The 20207-nt window shown below is 32.4% G+C and overlaps 1 protein-coding gene across 3 annotated transcripts in view; it reads right to left on the reverse strand.

Moving 5' to 3' along the window:
• The window catches only part of LOC140061024 (spectrin beta chain-like), a 55116-nt gene extending 36253 nt beyond the window's left edge, over positions 1–18863 (reverse strand). For 2 of the 3 annotated variants that reach the window (XM_072107425.1, XM_072107423.1), the window contains exons 1-3: positions 18746–18863; positions 14025–14138; positions 7684–7835 (exon numbers count right to left, since the gene is read on the reverse strand). In XM_072107425.1, the coding sequence (XP_071963526.1) occupies positions 7684–7835; positions 14025–14121 (249 nt within the window). In that variant the 5' untranslated portion in view covers positions 14122–14138; positions 18746–18863. Of the gene's footprint in view, positions 1–7683; positions 7836–14024; positions 14139–18451; positions 18577–18745 lie in introns of those variants that run through there. The other variant, XM_072107424.1, reaches the window with a different exon arrangement.
• Positions 18864–20207: the final 1344 nt, after the last annotated feature.

Genomic DNA, 20207 nt, shown 5'->3' on the forward strand with positions numbered 1-20207 from the left:
CCATTACAGCAGGGGTCTGTATTCACATTTAATATTATTTGTTTAAGTCTCTTATGTAAACAGCAAATTATGCAAGCATATGGCATCATGAAGAAAAGCAACTAATCCAATTCTATACAGTCCCATTAAAGCCGGTAATTTATTAATTGGTTGCAAACGATGAGTTTTCACCTGACGAAACACTGCATAATTAAGCTTTATGAATGGGTTTCCAATTCATTTTAGGTGCATGTTTTTCATGAATTTGTTTATCATGCATACTAATATTTTGGACAACATTGAAACATGAATCGGTTCGGTTTGAAAAATATCCAGATGATATGGTCATTAATTTTGGTGGAAGGCGGCAAGAAGGAATAGAAAATTAAATGTATTACATTTTTTACATTTACAGTATTGCAACTAAAATATTGAGATAGAGCTTAATATTCCAATGCATGTTAAAAAATGATATCTCTTTTTTTTTTATCACAATAGAGAAGATGCATATCTTCGCAAATTCTATACCTGTAGATAGCATCAACTTTAAAACGTCAATTTAGAATCCTTTAAAACGTCAATTTAGAATCTTTTAAAACGTCAATTTAGCATCTTCTAAAATGTCAATTAAAAAACGTGATGCTTGAACAACTAAATAGTTTGGTATTATCTGATAATAGTGTGAAATACCATGGATCAGCTCCCCAGAGAGTGATAAGCTGGATACAATACAGCTTAAAAGCCCATCTGATAGTGAACAATTAGTCAACACATAATACAACTATATCACTCTGTATGCAATTAAGAATAAAACCAAATAAATATATAGACATTTCATTTTTATTTAGTGCAATTTATTATTTTTAATCGATACATATTTAGTAGGTCACAGGTCAAAGTTTATGAAATATTGACCTGATACAGGGTAGTATGATATACTACTACTGTATTAAAGACCCCTTCCCTGCAATTTTGGACGTTTTTTGGAAAATAATACATATATATCACTTTAAAAACATTAAACCATGTCATTCCTCGTCTTAAATGTACGTTTTATGGTAAATTATGATAAAAAGTGAGAAACAATGCACTACCTAAGTAGCTCGCGGCGATCGACCTCTCGTGGACGGTCTCAGGCCTAGCCTAGCTAGGCTTAGTTTTGTAGGCCTAGCTGGTAAACATCGGTAACGTACGAACATCGTACGCTAGCTATATACCTAGCCTGACGTTGTATAGTTGCTGCATTAATTGTCTTTCTATTTTTGCCAGACTCCGTTGATACAAATTGGGGAAAACCCGGTATTTTCGCTGAAAAGTTAGGAGTCTTCCATTTGTTTTGGCTTCACGATCGATCGAAAAGTGGGCGAATTACAGGTGAAAAACAACAATATCAATCCGCGCGCAATGCATTTTGGGATTTATAGCGGGCCGCTATAATTATTAAAATCGATTTATTTTTCACATTTTTAACCGTTTAAAGACGAAAAAAGTTATCGCAATAGGACCATATAGTATTATTTTTACATTAAATATAGTTTGTGATCTTAAATTAGATCTAAAAAACATAGGGAATGGGGCTTTAAACAAAGAAATATTTCAGAATGTTGATACCAACTCAAAATAGTATCACAATGGGACATCACTAAAATAGTGCAGTTAAGAATCATTAAACATTGCTTCAAGAGTTTCAGCTCTTTCTCTCTCAGAAAGAACAGGGCCTGTGTCAGTTTATCCAGGTAAGTTATGCACAAAACAGACTACCACAATTAAACACTGCTGCATTTAAACAGAATACTGTAGTGTTTTAAATAATAAAATGTCAAGATACAGTAGATGTATACAAAAACAAGACATGCCCCTGGACATGATTCTAAATAGTAAATCCTATGAATACAAACTAAAATGTTATGAATAAAGAATGCTGTAAGTATTGTAGCATTTTGCCTGAAACATTGCAGCTTAAAAAGCTACAGTAATGGGGATGATTATACAGTACACCGCTGCAGGAAAGAAATTAAAAAATTGGAAATAAATTCATATGTCACCTACGAGAAATGTGGGAAGGGGCATAAACTTAACCACACAGGTCTTTAGTTTTGTACTGACAAACACACAGGCTCCCATCTTGGTTGAAATGCAGCCATGTAGTCTCTATAGCTTTTAACAAACATTCCCGATCATTTCAACCATTGTAAAAATAACTAAAAAGCATAAGTGAAATAACAAACGAAGATAAAGAATCCTTTTTAAAACTAAGCAATTATCTTCCATGTTCAATGGATTGAGGATAAATTGTTTTTTACTTTTCACTATTATTGTTTTCAGCATGTACTGAATATTAAGCAGACTATCTAAGATTGAATCTCAGTTCTTCTCATTGCTGATTTTCCAATCTCTTCACTTCAAATCAATGTTCAATGGTTTAATGTTTCTCTTTATGCATTTCCAATTTAACTACACAAGGAGACCTACATATTCTATGAAATTCTACCATCAAATATGCAATTAATAATTATGACTGCATACTATGGTATAAAACTAGACTCCTCAATATTCCCCAATAAATTACATTAATAACTTAATATAAGCATTAATTTCTATGCTAAACATAGTTTGTAAACGTAATAAATTAATAAACAGACACTATTCTGTTGAAGAATGTCATAATAATTTATGATTATTCATATTTCAGTGTTTATGTAGTACGAATTTTAACTCCATGTAATTTATAATTATTTAATGTATACAAAGTCCTAAGAATTTAATCATACTAAAACCAGGTACTGTATATTATACTTAAAAGATAAAGAATGTTATTAGTAGGGGTGGTGAAATAGTAATATGGCTGAGTGGATAAAATATGGTCAAAACCATTCAAGCATTACAAGAGTTAGATCCGTAGCGTTAGTTAAGATGGGGTTTGTAGCGTGGCGTAGAGAGAGACCTGCCTAGTTTACATGCAAAGGTGTACGCCAGCCTTAGTACTGTACGTGTAAACACCCCTCAGCATTGTAGAAATTATACTGGGTAGACATGCAGATCTGAACTCATCAAGGAAAGAAGGAAAGAAGATTCTTTCCTAGTATTGGCCTGTACACGATCTTTTACATACTATTACTTTTAGACATAATTCGAATAATACTTAATAGCTTTACTACAGAGTATGTTTATTACATTAAAATGTTATCAGAGATATTAGTTGATTCATAAAGTAATAAATTATCAAATGTACTGATGACACTAGGCAGTCTGAATTGTCAAAATAATTTATTATAAATTCATAAACAAATGACGAGGTCCGTGAATTTAATTTATTAAATGCTAAAATCAGATAATTACGTGCAATTATGCTATTTATAATAATCTATTACCAGACATTTAAACATAACTGTACAACAACCAGTCTACTGTATATTCCAATATGTATATTGATTCTTATATTAATAACAATATTGATTTTAATTACTGTATTCCAGGTACCTGTACAATACTACTATGCTGGTAATCTTTTAAATTTACAATGTTAAGCAATTTTATACGGATCTCTGAGACTAAAATAATTAGTATATATATATTTTAAAGGACCATTCAACTTTAAAATTTTAACTGTAATATTGATTTCTTTCTTGCTTTATAATTTATGTTCAACAACAAATCAATAATACTGTAATAATAATAATACTGTCTGTGGAACATTCCATTATCAATATAGGTGTACAACTATTTCTAATTAACTATTGAATTTAAACTGTACTGTACTATGTTTATAGAATGGGTGGTACTGTACTGCATACAATTGAACACAAACATTACTGTACTAATTGAGAAGGGGGAAGGGGAAGAGAAGCGATTCATTAAAACTGGACAGTGTAATACTATAATTTTATCAATTAATCCATGCCAGAATTAGTCAAATACTGTACATTTTTCCATCTTTTTTAAACTGTTAACTTCAGTTTACTATAGTTCAAATTTTAAACTTTTCAATGATTCCTATAAAACTAGTGTACAGTACATACTGTACTATTCCACTACACTTTAATAAATAATTTCATGGTATATTCTGCGTCATTGCAAACTAAAACGGATTATGAAGATTATGTTATCTTGGAACCGTTTTACAATGCCCGAGAGTGAAGAGATTTTATACAATGTTGCATTCAGACTAAAGGAATTTTAACTGTACCCAAACTTTGTAACACCCATTTTATGTGAACCATAAGCAACCAGGAAATGATTCAAATGTAATACTCAAATTACAAACCAAAATCCAGTCATTTTCTTATACAGTTAAAAGTGTCATGCCTTCTGATTTTGAAAACATTTTTGATACAATTTTATTTTTATAGAAATGTTAAAAAGAGTTCTATTGATAATAAAGTTAGAGTTTATTTTAACTAAGCTAAAGTACATCAATGTATACTTTTATATTGCAAGAAGTAAATTACCTCTGAGCCCCAATAAACAAATATAGGCATAAATTCTAAATAACGCACAAAGAAATTACTGGAATTTCTACACAGTGTATATTTTGTGTTTCAAAAGGACATACTATACCACTTCTTATTAAAAGTACAACTACCTGTATACATTCTTTATGTTTTTTTGTTACAGTATTTTGGTATTTAAAAGGCATGTGAAGTACCTATTTAAATCCTTTTAAAATTGTATTTCAATCGTATCACAGTACACTGTACTGTTACATGTTTTTTAATGGTACTTTTATTGTTAGGTAAAAAGATCAATGGTTTAAATGAAGAAACCAATTGTATCTTTTTAAAATACCTGTAGTACTCTCAGTGGCGCTACAGTATGAGCACTAACTAGCTAAACCCAGATGAAAAAAACAGGCATTAAAATATGTCAAAAAGGGCTAAAAACGCTTGAGGCCTCCAGCGTTGGAGGGCCACTTAGGGTTCATACCATACTGATTACTCTGTACATTTCCAACTGGCAGTGTCATCATGACAAAGTTTATGCAGGATTTAAAAAGCATTCTAAAAATGTTGTTATGTTTATGAAAAGTTCTATCAATCTTAGCTTTTTCCTTTAAATAAATCTTGTTGAAAAACCATTTTTGAAATAGCCCATTACATTCATATTCAAAGGGCGTGGCCTTATATAGCATTGGGTGAGCATACAGTATGTAAGGAAAAACCATTCTCAAAATGGGTAGACAACCCTGGGTAAAACCAACTGAAAACTGTGTCAACAAAATTGACGTTTGTCATAACATAACTTGCGTAGGAAATCAAAACAAGTCGGTGAGAATCTCAATCTGGTATACCTCTCTTGCAAAAAATGATGTTGCACGCATGAATGAACATCAAAATAACAAGTTGGATATTAAATGTCGTTTCAGGTAGGCAGCCATTCACCCTTCTCAAATCACATTCCTTGTTGAATTGTTATATCTTTTCACATTAAAATTGAATAAAATACCAAACTATCGTACTTTACAAGCCTACACATTTTGCCTTAGGCATTCCAGTTGGCTATTAAAATTGTATTCAAACTTTAAAATGGGATGTTTATTATGAAAAGATCTTTATCAACCTAAGCCTTTTCTTTAAGAAATCCAAAGTAAACATTGTATACTAGGTTTCGACGAAAACAAAACATTTACATAATGGTCCTATACTGTTTGGTACTGTACATGTATACCGACTACATACTGAAAATACTTTGTCTGTTTTTATTGCTTACAATTACATGTCTTGTATCAAGCTTTAGTTAATATCCAGCTTCAATGTGATTGTTTTTAAAAGCTTCATTCACATTATGACGTTCTATGGGGCCATGCCAACCTTTTTCTACCATGTTTATGTAATTTATGAACAATTAATTAACAATAACAGGTAAAGTTTTATTAGTGTGCTTACAGAATCAGTCGCAAGAGGTTCTAGCGGCCACCAAAACATTATATTAAAAAGAAAGGTTCATCCCAATAAAAACTAAAAATAAAATCAAGCTCTTCAACCTTTTAAGTACCCAACTTTTACAGCAAGTTTAAGGTACAGTAAACAAATAGAGCAAAAAAAAAATACTGAAGGGAATAAAAAAATTGTTGGGCAACCAAATTTTAGACCTTGGTTGCCCTGTGGACAACCTAATTTGTTTGCATTCTGTGAACGCTGCAACGTGCAGTCAGCTTCTGTTCAAATGTAAAACTACAAAGACCATCTTTCATAAACAACAAGTCAACAGGTACTGTAGTAGGTTAGCTAAGGTAAAAGAATACACTTTAGAGGTATGGTTGATTTAATAACAAAATATTCTGGCCTTCGTAAGAATTACATTGAACCATGCATAAGCAATGGGTACATTGCCATCACGTTCTCAAATTCCAAAAGTTCCAGAAATTACCGTAGCTAATTTTATTTTTAAAGACGGATCATTCAGTCTGACACCTTTTGTGGCCCATCAAGCAATCAGAAAACATGTAACATGCAGCAGTATTCAGAGGCCTACACTGATTATTAAGATGACGGAATCTGCCTCCTTAGGGCCTCAATCAATGTAGTCATGTACTGCACATCGTTGTAAGGTAATGTCTTCGCAAAAATCAATTTTAATAAACTGTAGTTTGTTTCGTTAATTTAATTTAGGCTTTACTTGCTGCATGCAATACTACAGTATACATTTAATACTGTAGTACAGAAAATATTATCGTAAATGATATATTTTTATTTTAAAACCACTATGAAACATACACAAAATTACTTCTATTTTGTTCACTATCTATATATTAATTACCTTATTGAAACCACTTTAATGTATGCAATTCTAATTTCCTAACAAATTAAATAGTCTATCTCATCTGCAATTGGTCATGCCTCATTGAATCCAGCAATATGGATAGTTCATACAATACTGTATTATAATATTATTATATGGCCAGGCAATCATTGACATTGATAATAAACTTATGGAATTATTAAATAATAATTCCTACCATTTATTTTTTAACCCTTGACCTGTTTGACCAGAAGAGAAAATGGAAAAGTCTTAGTAGCAAAAGCACGCCCAAAGCTAAAGGAAAACCCACAGAGAATACCTTACATCTAAATTCTTCTTCTTTACAGTTTAATTCTTAAAAATTCAAAATAGCATGATCAATGGAGAGTGTCAAATAATAAACACAATATTCGAGGTCAATCACTTTGGTAACAACTTAATTGACCTTTGGGAATTCTTATTACTGTAATAACATACTTTCACAGGTTTTTAAAATAATTTTCAGTTCTCCTTGGTTATATAGTGTAAGTATAATTAAATACTATTTGATGTGCCCATATATGGACATGATGATGTCATAATATCACTACCATATTTGGGTATACTACTACCATATTTGGGCACATACACTTTTTTGTCAAACTAGTTTTATAGTGTAGACAGAGCTTTAAACAGCCAGTGCCTTCCAATCTGGGTGGTTGCATTGGGCTGCTCATGATCTGTAGACAGTGACCACTCATATGGCACTGCAAACAGCTACTGGTGGGTATTAAAATAAGTTAGTACTTTATGGAATCCAGTGAGTGGTTAAAATAAGCCTTAGGCTGGATGGGCAACTTAAAAGATGGATGTCCCCGCCCACTTTCGTCCAGAAAAATTACATACAAGAGTCTATTGATGGAAGGTAATTTACTAATAATAATAGGCTTATACAATTTACATTTAAAACACAGATATCATACATACCAATCTTTCTCCAGAAAGAACTTCTAAAAGACGTATCAACATGCGTCCATCTCGTAGATCTGTGTAAAGGTCGACGATACGACAGGACACGCGTTGCAAATGCGAATTCACCCATTTTGTGAACGTCTTCTTCTGTACCATTTCACGCTCATCTGAAAAGATAAAAAAATCAAGTTCCTTAGAATACTATAGTTTTAATATATTTCACAGTGAAATAATAATTTTAAATATTTTGATTAGAAGTAGGAATATTAGGTTTAAGCTTTGTCTACAGTATGGACAAAATGATGATGTTGTCGTATCAGTACCATATTTGGGCACATCACAGTTCTTTTGTCAAACTAGTTTTATAGTTTAGTTAAACTATAGTATACAAGTGATGATCATGAAAATTTATTCGATAATGAAATTTATTTGGAATGAAAATTGAATTTTAATTCCTTAAGGCCAATTTACACAGACAAGCAATAACGGTAATAAGAAATATAGAATCTATGTTATTCTTTATGACCATTTACACACAACACGATGGGACGGACTGTTTCCACTCAGGATAGATACAGATTCTATGTGGGACAAGCTACACGGTTTTTCTGCTTACCGTTACCGCTTGTCTGTGTACAGTATAAATTGGCCTTAAGCCTTTTTTTTCCAATGCTAATAATAATTTAATTTTTTTTAGTCAAATCAATTCAGTCATTTAAGGACTCCATAACGTGTCGCTTAATATGGGTGTCGCCTGAATAGAAGTGTACAACGGAAGTACTGTCCATTGTAAAATAATACTGGCTGCTGTTTAATTACTCGTACTATAAAAGTGTTGCTAATCTTTAAGTTAAAAAGTAATGGTAGTCATAAAACGTTTACTGCTCCTACTGTAGCAGTGTACATTACATGTTAAACAACTATACAACTAATTTAATAGTTTTGTAGTGTACAGCATAGATCAGTATCAGTATACTGTATGATTTATTAATACAGAGATTTAATGCCATTTCAATTTCAAATGGACAATTCAAAATGGGGAACCAAACAACATTTTTTATGTCTACGTGCAATCAAATTACAGTGTACATTACATACAACTAATTTAATAGTTTTGTAGTGTACAGCATAGATCAGTATCAGTATACTGTATGATTTATTAATACAGAGATTTAATGCCATTTCAATTTCAAATGGACAATTCAAAATGGGGAACCAAACAACATTTTTTATGTCTACGTGCAATCAAATTACAGTGTACATTACATACAACTAATTTAATAGTTTTGTAGTGTACAGCATAGATCAGTATCAGTATACTGTATGATTTATTAATACAGAGATTTAATGCCATTTCAATTTCAAATGGACAATTCAAAATGGGGAACCAAACAACATTTTTTATGTCTACGTGCAATCAAATTACAGTGTACATTACATACAACTAATTTAATAGTTTTGTAGTTATGTACAATATAGATTAGTATGTCCAGTATATAATTTATAATATAACTGATTTAATACAAAGATATAATGCCATTTCATTTCCAAATGGACAATTCAAAATGGCGAACCCCATAGCATTTTATTGTGGGTGCACTAAACCTGTTCAACATTGTATAATGCATAGTGATTCATTTAAGTCAATATTTGAATAGTATTGTTTGTTTGCAAGCCTTAAAATGAATGAATAGGACGAAACATACTGGACGTTGGCTCTCTGCCATGGACTCTGAACCTTTACTTAAACCCACTGTATGTACAATACTCTACTATCAATACGCTGTCTAGTAAAAACGTTATCAACTTAAATAACGAGCTGAACAGCAGAACTTGGCCACTATGGATAGTGTCAATGGGTATACACCCAAAGCTTCCCTCCGAGTTAGTAAAACTCGGTGAAAAATCTTCCCTTGCGAACAATGGTAAACGGCAAAATAAAAAAAGATTCATAAAAACAGTTTTAACTGTATTACAAACAATGTGACCGGTGAATTTTAAGTTGGAATGCCCCTTAACAATTAAACTCTTTGTTGAAGGAAAAAACTACTCCTGAGCTATTATAAAATGTTTTTTCTTTAAATTTAAATGTCTGATACGGTCTCCTACTGTAATAGCCCAGCATTCAAAGCCATAAAAATGAACGCAAACTGGATAATTAATTAGCAATTAATTTATTGTAACAAAGTAATCACATTATCAGGATAGATAATAAAAGAAGTTTACAGAAAGTAATTTTAAAAACTTACCCAGAATAAAAGATTTGGAGTCAAGACATATAAGATGCCTCGACTCGCTGGACTCGGACATAGTGGATAAACAAATACAACAAGTAAAATGTTACAGTATCATATAAGAAAATCATAACACCATATATAGTATCTATGCCAAAGAGGTGACAACGAAAACTTACAATAAAGCCGGCAACTATTCTCTCCGCAAAAATTCAATAGTTTGGTGCTAGCTGGCATTTTTCAAATCGTTTAAACGTGTGAAACCAAGTTTCATAAAATCTACAGAATGCGACGAAGGAAGAACGACACTGTTTGTGACTAGTGTCAAAGGTTTAGTGTGATATCGGAATCGTTCACATTTCAGTTCCGTCGGGAATTCGTAATGGTGATTTTGCATTCAATAAAGTGTTGTTATTAATGCTTTGACAACTTTTCTACAATTTGAAACAATTGAGCCTTTTTAATTATGCAAATTACTGTTTACCTCGATTTGAATGTGTTTATCAGTTGACCTTTGACCGCACTACTACCTTTATAAGAGTGTAGTCTAAAAAAGGTTATTCCAAAAATTTAATTATTCATTAATAATTTATTAATTAAAATTCTGTGGAAATATTAATTATAAATAATTATTTTTCTAAAATCAAAGCTTCTTATGGTAATTATAATTTTTCACATCTGGGAATTACAATTTTTTTGATGAGAGGTTTATACTGTAAGCATCGTCATACTGTAGCTAACCTTTTTTTTAATTTAAAGAAAATCTAAAAAAATTGGCAGATTTTATAAAAAAAAATAAAAATGTTATGAGGGAGGAGGTAGGAACAATTTGTAAACAATTTAATTGGCCTAAAATATAGACGCAATTAAATCGGGGCGTGCCATAAGAATTGAATACTGTTTGTGGCATGAATACACTGTTTACAAGTGCTTCAAGTCAATAAGATCATTGCGAAAATAATGTTTTAACCTTCAATCAAGAATAAAAAAAAAGAAGTCTACACTATCAAAGTTAACTGTGAGAAAACAAATGTGATGTGCCCATACTCTGTATGGACAATGATGATGTCATATCACTACCATATTTGGGTATACCCCTACCATATTTGGGCACATCACACTTTTTTTGTCAAACTAGTTTGATAGTGTAGACTGAGCTTAAGACAAAAATTATGGAATACAACTTGTCAATTCATTTAAAATCCAAAAAGATTAGAATCTTAAAATAACTAGCATATAGAAGTAGCCATTTAGTACTGCATTAATTGGTTAATACAAGACTCTTGCCTAAGGAGTACCTTGTTGAAAGAAAAATATGCTGATGTACACAAACCACAATTGTTCTTCATAGAATTCAAGACAGCAATGAAAAAGACATGATGAGCAATAGTTTTAGAATGCTGAATAATGGTGTGATGTTTAATCCACAAATATTTGAGTTATTTCATACACATTGAATAAGTTTAATATTAAATAGAATATTAAGTAGTAATAATCTATTGAGATAATGTTAAAGTATGATGATTTTGTTATGACTGTTGCCGTTTCATTTATTACAGATCCTGATAGCTTTTTTCAAGTTTATGAAAGTTAAATTTAAAGTTGTACACTATTTAAAACATTTTACTTTTAAATATCGATACACATTAGTATCGGTATCAATTTTAATATTCTCAATTTTTATGCATGAAATAGGCCTAACTCAATAATAAATAAAATACTTTTCATTGAGTTACTGTAGGCCTATTTCATGCATAAAAATTGAGAATATTAAAAACTACGACTGACAGTATCTCAAGACAACTTGTCTCATCGGGATTCAACTCAGTCAGCACCGACGAGTCAAGATGCCTTTTCGTACGTAGCTATATGAGTTAGCCTTAAAGTTGGCTTGCAATTTCAATGCAATGACCAGATTTATTTAGGCTAAAATGTTAAAGCCTCAGTTACAATCTGATATTGTGTTCAATTATACAGTTGAACAGACTTGAATGGAGTGCAATGAAGCCATACAGTGAGTTAGGTGATACAGATCAATAGCTTATACAAGACTACACATCAATATTAAAATATACCAACATTCATTGGTGTTCTTGTTGACAAGTGCAATTCACACAGTAACAATACCATGGAGGCATCAACCCAATACAAGTGGTTGAATATGATGATAGAGCTGTGTTAACTTGGGCACAGAGGGTCCTACCAAGTCAATTATAATCAGTATGTGTAAATCATACAAAATAGGATATACTATTTACAGTGTAATCTAATAATTTCATTCTCATCAATAAAATTATACTTTTTTTTACATACTGATATTGTCATAAAAAATGTGAAAATGTAAAATATGTTTTAATAATCGAGTTAACATTTTATTTGCCGTCATATGTCAATGTAAACATACCGTAGGCAGGTCTACTACCCTAGTAGTTGACGCAATACATACGATTCTTGAGGCTAATCAATTATTTAACTTTTTTACGGCAAAATATGATTTTGCTGATGAAAATTCAACTAACAATCTAATATCCTATTTTGTGTAATTTGCATTTGTGAGTGGAACTTAATAGTTATAATTGATATGACTTGGTGGGGCTTGGTATTTAGGAGGACCCGAGCATGTACAGTATTCTGTTGACGGCCAAAGAAAACTCCATGGCTTTTGTACATTCAATTTTTTGGCCGCTGTGTTCACATTCCCAAAGTTTTGTACACAATCAAAAATGTATTCTAAAAACAGTCACTACACACATTTTTTATCAGCTAAAATTAAAATGTGATTCAATTTAATTCCAATTTCAATTTGTATAGTAGTAATATTCTCTATTTAAAAAAAAAAATAATATTAATAATTTATTGATGTGCAATGATCAACTTTAAAAACTGTTTCTATGATCGAGTCTACATTTATTCTGTATTTTCAGTTACCATAGCTCTATTTGTCCAAAATGTACAAATTGAAACTGCCAATAGCACATACGAATGATCAGCATTTAAGATTAACCAAACAGAACACATTTCAATGGCAGGCAAAGCTGTTGTGTCTGGTGGAAGCCATTGTAATCTCTTCTGAATAGACAGATTTAAAGAACAATATGGTAAAGAGAAAGCCTCCAGTACTAGAAGTCTGAAGAGTCTTTTTCTATTGATCAAAGTACAGTGTATTCAATAGTTCTTTTATTAGGATTTTTATTGAATAATTTAAGGTGTAAAGCTGAAAACAAACACAGTTAGGTAAAGACTGTTAATTGTATGATTCAAAATTCTGATCCACTAGTAAGGTAAAGTTTGCAGACTCTTAATTACATCTTACACTATGTTTCTTAAATGGAAGTTTTTGGTTGTTAATGCTACAAGCATCCTGGAGTATTTTATAGCATAAAACCGAAATGAAATCAAGATACTGTATTCTCATACTTTACTTGGCCTTGGAGAGTCTTGGTTCAAATCATTGTACAGTACATATCGTTATTCCAAACCTTTACAGTAATATACAATACTGTATACTAGCCAAATTTAGGTCATAAAACCTTGTTTTATTAATAGAATGGGTCATACAGATACAAATTACCATACATTCTACATGGTGAAATAATAATAAACCAAGCCCCCTTTTTTTCAGTTTGGGCAGTTTTAGCATTACACCAATTTTGTTTTGGTTTTGGTGGGAAAAAAATCGTGAAAATTACCACCAACTTCCCTTTGCTAATGAAATACATCCAGATATCCAAAGGGAAAACATCAGAATACGGATGAAAATGATTAAGACGGCGTGATTCACTGGCAAAAAACCGAGTAAGATAACAGAAACCATGCATGATTCACTGGCGAAACATTGAATACGATAACAGTCAACATATGCCGTTTCCTTCCAACTGTTTACTTATAATGCAAAGTATTCAAATGTACTATAAACTTCATTGACTGAATTATTATTTTTTGCTTTTCTTCTTTGTAATACTATGTAGCATCAGGCCACTGCTTGCATGTTTCACATTCATTATCTACAGTACTGTACCTTAATCACTTATCCACCTACTCAGAGCCGTTGATCTATAACTATAAGAATACCTTTAATAATATTGATTTAATAATTTATTTCATCTTTATAACATATCTCACCTGCAAGAGCTTTAATCCTAGAGCGCTCGAACAGCTTGGCGCCCCCTTCATCATTATAATCCACGTCTGCGTTCCTATAGTCCGCCTCAACAGACATACTGCCTTTTTGTTATTCTGATGATGAAGAAAAAATATAAAATTGGTTAGGAATTAGAGTACATTAAAAATACTAAACTAAAAGAAAAATAACAATAAAAATCAAATTCACATTTATTCAATTTCAACTTTACACTAAGGTGCAGTATTGGACTAAGCACAAAAAAAAAGCAAAATATACCATCCATTTAAATCTAGTTAATTGTGCAAACTTTAGTTTAATAATGTTTTATTTCACTATACTACAACAACGTACTGTGTATATTTAGAAAATTGTGCAGCAGCACAGATGATGTCTAGCTTACACTACAGTACACTGTAGAATTATATTCCCTGGCAAGGTATATGATTGTTCATTTTCAAACATGTCAACTTTATTGTCAAAATAAATAAATAAAAACTTCTCGAAAATCACAATAGGTGACCTGCATCATCCCGCAATAACATTAACAATACATATTGTTATATTAATAGTAAAGTACCCTAGATGCATTCATTTATAATACCATTATATTTTAACCAAACTGTAAAAGCTCACTTTGAACAAGTTTATAGACCTATCAAATATTTCTGTATATATAGTTGACTACATTTTAATGTTATCAATATGTTACAGAGATACAGTGTTATTTGCAGACTAACAATCAATACACCAAGTACAGTATACAGCAGCACTAGCATAATTAGATTGAACTGGAATATTCAGGGGCGATGATTATCATAATCTATTATTACATAAAAAGTGTGAATAGGCCTTTGGAAAATGACACACTTGAGCGAGCACCACAACAGGTGAATTGGTGCACACTGCTGTAATGCATTCTTGACGAAGGTCAAAATGTTTCAATGGTAGCATTTAAAAGTCACATCAAATGTTATATACTTTATATTAAATTTATGTGTAAACTGTAAATGCACATTATGTACCTATAGTATGCAGTACCACATTTCAATTTTTTGTTATAAACCAAACAGTGGAGTAATAAAATAGATTTTGGATGAATTGCAAATTGTACAGCAGTTCAGTCTCCTAAAACATCCAAAAGTATAGTAGTTAGTACACGGTGAATGTGATTATGGAGGTTTCGCAACCTTACGAATACGATAACGAAAACGGATACGTCATACATTTGTGAAACTTTTGAGCTGATCCCCATTTCATATTCGTAAAGCGTATTCGTGTTGACGAATATCACCAGTCATATTCGTAACTACAAAACGAGTATAGTTTTTGATCGATTTTGCACATTTTGCATTTGAATCAGGAATGATTCATGATTATAATATACCGTAGTTCCCCAGGTATAATCCCACCCCCCTTGTACGTGAAATTTGCCCGAATTTGGGAGGTGGGACTATACCCGGGGATTTCTCGCTGCATGAACTGAAAATGACGATATTTCTTCTAGCTACGATTTAGGCTATCTAAAAGCTATATTCCGATGTAGGCCTAGCAATTAGACGGCCAGGCCATCTAGGCCTAGGCGGCCTAATTGGTCTTACCTGTGCTATGCCTACCGTATAGATTTTCCCCGAGATTTCTACTTAAAAAATACCCTAAAATGTGATCTAGGCCTAGCTTCCTAAATCGACATGAACTCGATCATACGAGTTCTCCATGTTCACTCACACGCTCGAGCTCTCTGTGTAAATCGCATGTTGTTGCATGTGACACAAACTCTACTGAGCTGTGCACAAGCTGGTCGGTATAGAGGGCGGTGTTTTTTTTTACGGTAATCAAGCATGCACAGTAGTGTAAACAACAAGAAAGAATGTACACGACGGCGAAAGGATGTACAGAACGTGACGATCGGGGCATGCTAGCCTTAAGGTTGTATTCAACTTAACAATGTTTGATGAGTTTTAAGTCAGCCAAATTCAGAGAAATCACTCTATTTTTTTGGTGAGAAATTGACGTCGGCCTAGCTAGCTACAGTAGGCCTAGGCCCACCTCTGGCCTAATGTAAAATTATACACTGGGACTTTGCCCGGGGATATGCTTGCGTGTAAAGGTAATCGTAAAGTCGGGGGTGGGATTATACCCGAGGTGGGATTATACCCGAGGAACTACGGTAATTATAGATTTATTGGAAGTAATTTACTAAAGTAATTTACTAAAATGCCAAGTCAATTTTGATAAATAGCAGTTTTTAAAGTCCTCACTCGCTTTGATGTTACGCTAGGCCTAGGCAGCCAAGCACCAAGCAACACATACCTTCGCTTGGCTCAAATTTACCGCAGTCATATTTTGGACGCGCCTCAATATTTCGTTGCCATGCGAAACAGATTTTTTTATGGCTTACGAAAACGAATATGTGTGCGTGACGTATCCGTTTTCGTATTCGTAAGATTGCAAAACCTCTCTAATACCAATGCCTGAATAGATGAATGGAATACTACTAGATGAGATTCACTATGCTGCACTGTATAGCACAAACATGTTGTTTGATTTATTATCTTAACTGTATGTAGTCTTGTTTATCTAAAGGACAGTACTGTACATCTTATATTTGCATAACTCCAAACAAGTCTAATTGATTTTTTTTAGCATACAACATGGCGGGACAGTTGGATTTTTTCTGTTTAATTAGCACCTACAAAGTAGAATTTGCAAAGAGAGTGATCTACAGTATTATCAGGTCCTTCCTTAAATCATTTGTTCCCTTTGTCTTTTAAAATCAAACAATTATATTCAATACACTACATTGCAATAGAAGAAACAAAATATACAGTACTGGACAACACTGAACATCCATGCCTATTTTAGTAGGTACAGTTCTCATGAATTTTCAATCGCATAACAATTGTATTAACAGTAAATAGTATTTGATTGAGTCATTTTTTTTCTCAATAGTTTTAAAACACAATAAGTATTGTTATCAGCATGTTCAATAGAGGGTGACTGTAATTATAGTTAACACTGATATTGTTATTATTGTGCACTAGTAGTGTAGTACCTAAAGGTTATAATAAAATAAGACAATTATTTAACCACATAAAAGGCTGTTACCCACAAATGAAGGACTTAATACCACAAAAGTAATTCAATTAGAAACGAATACAACATTTTCTAAGCCTAAAAAACAAAACTCAACTGGTCTACCTACTTTATCTAGCTACAGAAGGAGTCGACTATGAACTACCAAAATTACTGTAGTATAAGTATGTGTTATTTATAGGGGGACATACTGTTCCTGTAATGAGGCTTACAGCCAAAACACTTACAGAAAAGATGTACTGTACTCTAAAACATAACGATTACGGTTAAAAAATAAAAATGTTGAAACACACGCAAGTACACATACCACAATGTCACGGTTCCCTCTTTCTTAAATTTAAAGAGCCCTGTACTCCGAAACACTTTACTCGGGAAGCAACATAGTATCCAATGGCTTGTTGTATATTTCCAGACGAGCACTTCACTAACAAGTGATTCCTTTAGGATTACTAACGTAAACATATCAATGGGCAATTAGGAAATCCGTAAGACGCCAATAAAAAAGGAAGTTCAACCCCATTGAGACAAAGACGCCCAATTTGTTTTCCCATCCTAATAATTATCATGTAATTATTTATTAGAATTGGGATAAATATTTCAGTGATGGAAACTGTATTTTATTACCTGAGCACAACACTTTTTTAATTCACATTTCGGCAAGGAAACAAACTGTACATTCTCCGGGTTAATTCCTAGATTAGTCTGCCGACAGTTTAGGCATCACATTAGTAGAGCATAAATAGTAAGAACACAAAAACTTTGACCATTGCAGCAAAGATACAGTAGCCTGTCTGCAGTATTAAATTTCCACTGAATTTAAGCCTAGCATTGAACACAGGAAGTTATTAATTCAATAGGAAATAATATTAGTCTCGATTACTGGTGTTCAGGTGATAAAATGTACAATTAAATAACGAGAAAAAATCCTCAATTGATCAATACTAGACTAACTGTTTGGAGCAAGTTTATTTATTTTATACCAAAACTCCTCTCGCTCCACCACCATTTCACTTGATTGAACCCCTTTTCAGTTTTCTTATTATTTATATAAATATTTTTCAAAAATGAGCATATGCCTAGGCCTAGTAGTACTCCATACTTTCATTTGAATGTATTGATAATTAACGATATTACGTAATAATAATTTGAAATTCCTGGCTAGGCTAGGCCTAGACAGTACAGAAAATCACTACTCCTGCAAAACACAGCACCACATTGGTAACCGATTTGTTGTGTACGTGCGTGAGCATCTCTCTGTACGTCCAAACGATCGAGCACCGCCGTTCATCATTTATAATTACAGCTCTCCTGGAATAATATGTAATGTACTTACTAATTTCTAACTTCAATTAAATGCACAAAATGTATATTTCAATCAAGCAGTCTTAAAAGAAGACTGTGACAACATGTATCACAGGCCTAATATCCTCACAATTATAGGCCTAAAGTGTAAACATTTCCTAGAGACTTATCATCGAAAGGCCAAGCCCACTAACCATAAACATCGAGGAGCGATTTTCACAGAGAAGAGGCAGAGAGCGATGAGGCCGACACTTCTTACAAACGTTCGTGATTTCATACCTAAATAAACTATTCCAATTATTAAAAAAACTCTTAGCATACTCACCGTTAAGCTCACACGAAATACCAGCTATATTTTCCAATACTTTGCCTGCATATATTTAATTTTACATCTAAAAAATAATAAGTTCCATCAGTCGTCGGAAAATTCAAACAGTGGATGGGGTAGGTAGTAAACCTTACCTGGCCTAATTACTACGTCAATAATATCAGTCCGCAAAACAAACAAGTCCTGGTGGTGAACGTAAAAAACACCGATGGGTAGGCTGAAATCTGAATTTATCTTTTAAAATAATAAAGTATTATCTTGGTTTTGCAGATCAAGTTCAATATAATTCAGCTATGTAAGAAAATATATAATGTTTTCATTAAGAAAATGTTTTTTCTTCTTTAAAAACCCGCCAAAGTACGGACTTTACTCAACAAGATAGTCCCTTACTTAATATGCAAATAGCATACCTAGGTTGTGACGTATACAAAACCACGCCCCTGTATACCATTTTTGGAAAGTGACCTCCCATAAAAGTTATAAGATTCTTTAATATTTTAGTATAGGTGTTTTAACAGATCATTGAACAAGAATTACTATTAATATTATGCAAAAGCGATGTATCTATAATAGGCCTATTAAGCCTCCATTGATACTGCATTTTTTTTTAAATAACTGTACAAGTTATCTTTAAAGCTACCCCCTTAATAAAAACCTTTTTAGATTTTATTATTTTTAATAGGCCATTTTTTTGGTCAAATAATAGTTATTTTAAAACCAAAAATGGATTTTAAAACTATTTACTTGATAAAACAGTAATTCAATTAATAAAGGGAACCGTAGTCAACCGGCATTTTAGTTAAATTTAGAGGTTTATTTGTCGACTATTTATTGTTTTGCAAGAATGAAAGAGAATGAAAAACTGTAATAGCCGTTCCCCGTAGTTGATGTTATATATTTTTTCCAAAGCTCACTTGTTTACTTAGAAACTATAGTATTCTTTGTCTTTATTCGGTGTTGTTTGGTGTGATTTACTTTGCATCGAAATGTCTATTAAGTATAGAGGGCGGTACCGTACTTTTGCAGCAATTCGTAACTTCGTTAAAACCACAGCCTGGTTAAAACATTGGAATGACGCCCCCTATGCTATGAAGAACTAAGTTCAGTCGCATTATCATCAACTAAAATAATTATAATAAGTAAACAGTTATCTAATAAGTATTATACAAAGATAACACGTGTTTACCAACAGAACTTTCCTTTCACAAAAATAGCTACCACAAATCAGACAATTATCTTTTTGACTCCCCATCACTGTCAAGAAAAGTTTAATTTCATCATTGAGGCATATACAGTCCTCGTGTGTGGACCATAATCACTTCACCTCCACACACCCAAAATAGGAATCAATGGAATCCGTATTGCAAGCAATGTTACGATATACATTACAAGTTAGCTAAGCAAGTATCGTGTCCTCTCAAACAGCTGCTAAACTGAGCTAAACTTTAGAGAGATAAAC

The sequence above is a fragment of the Antedon mediterranea genome, chromosome 10 (assembly GCF_964355755.1).
Source record: "Antedon mediterranea chromosome 10, ecAntMedi1.1, whole genome shotgun sequence".
In the NCBI taxonomy this organism is placed as follows: Eukaryota; Metazoa; Echinodermata; class Crinoidea; order Comatulida; family Antedonidae; genus Antedon; species Antedon mediterranea.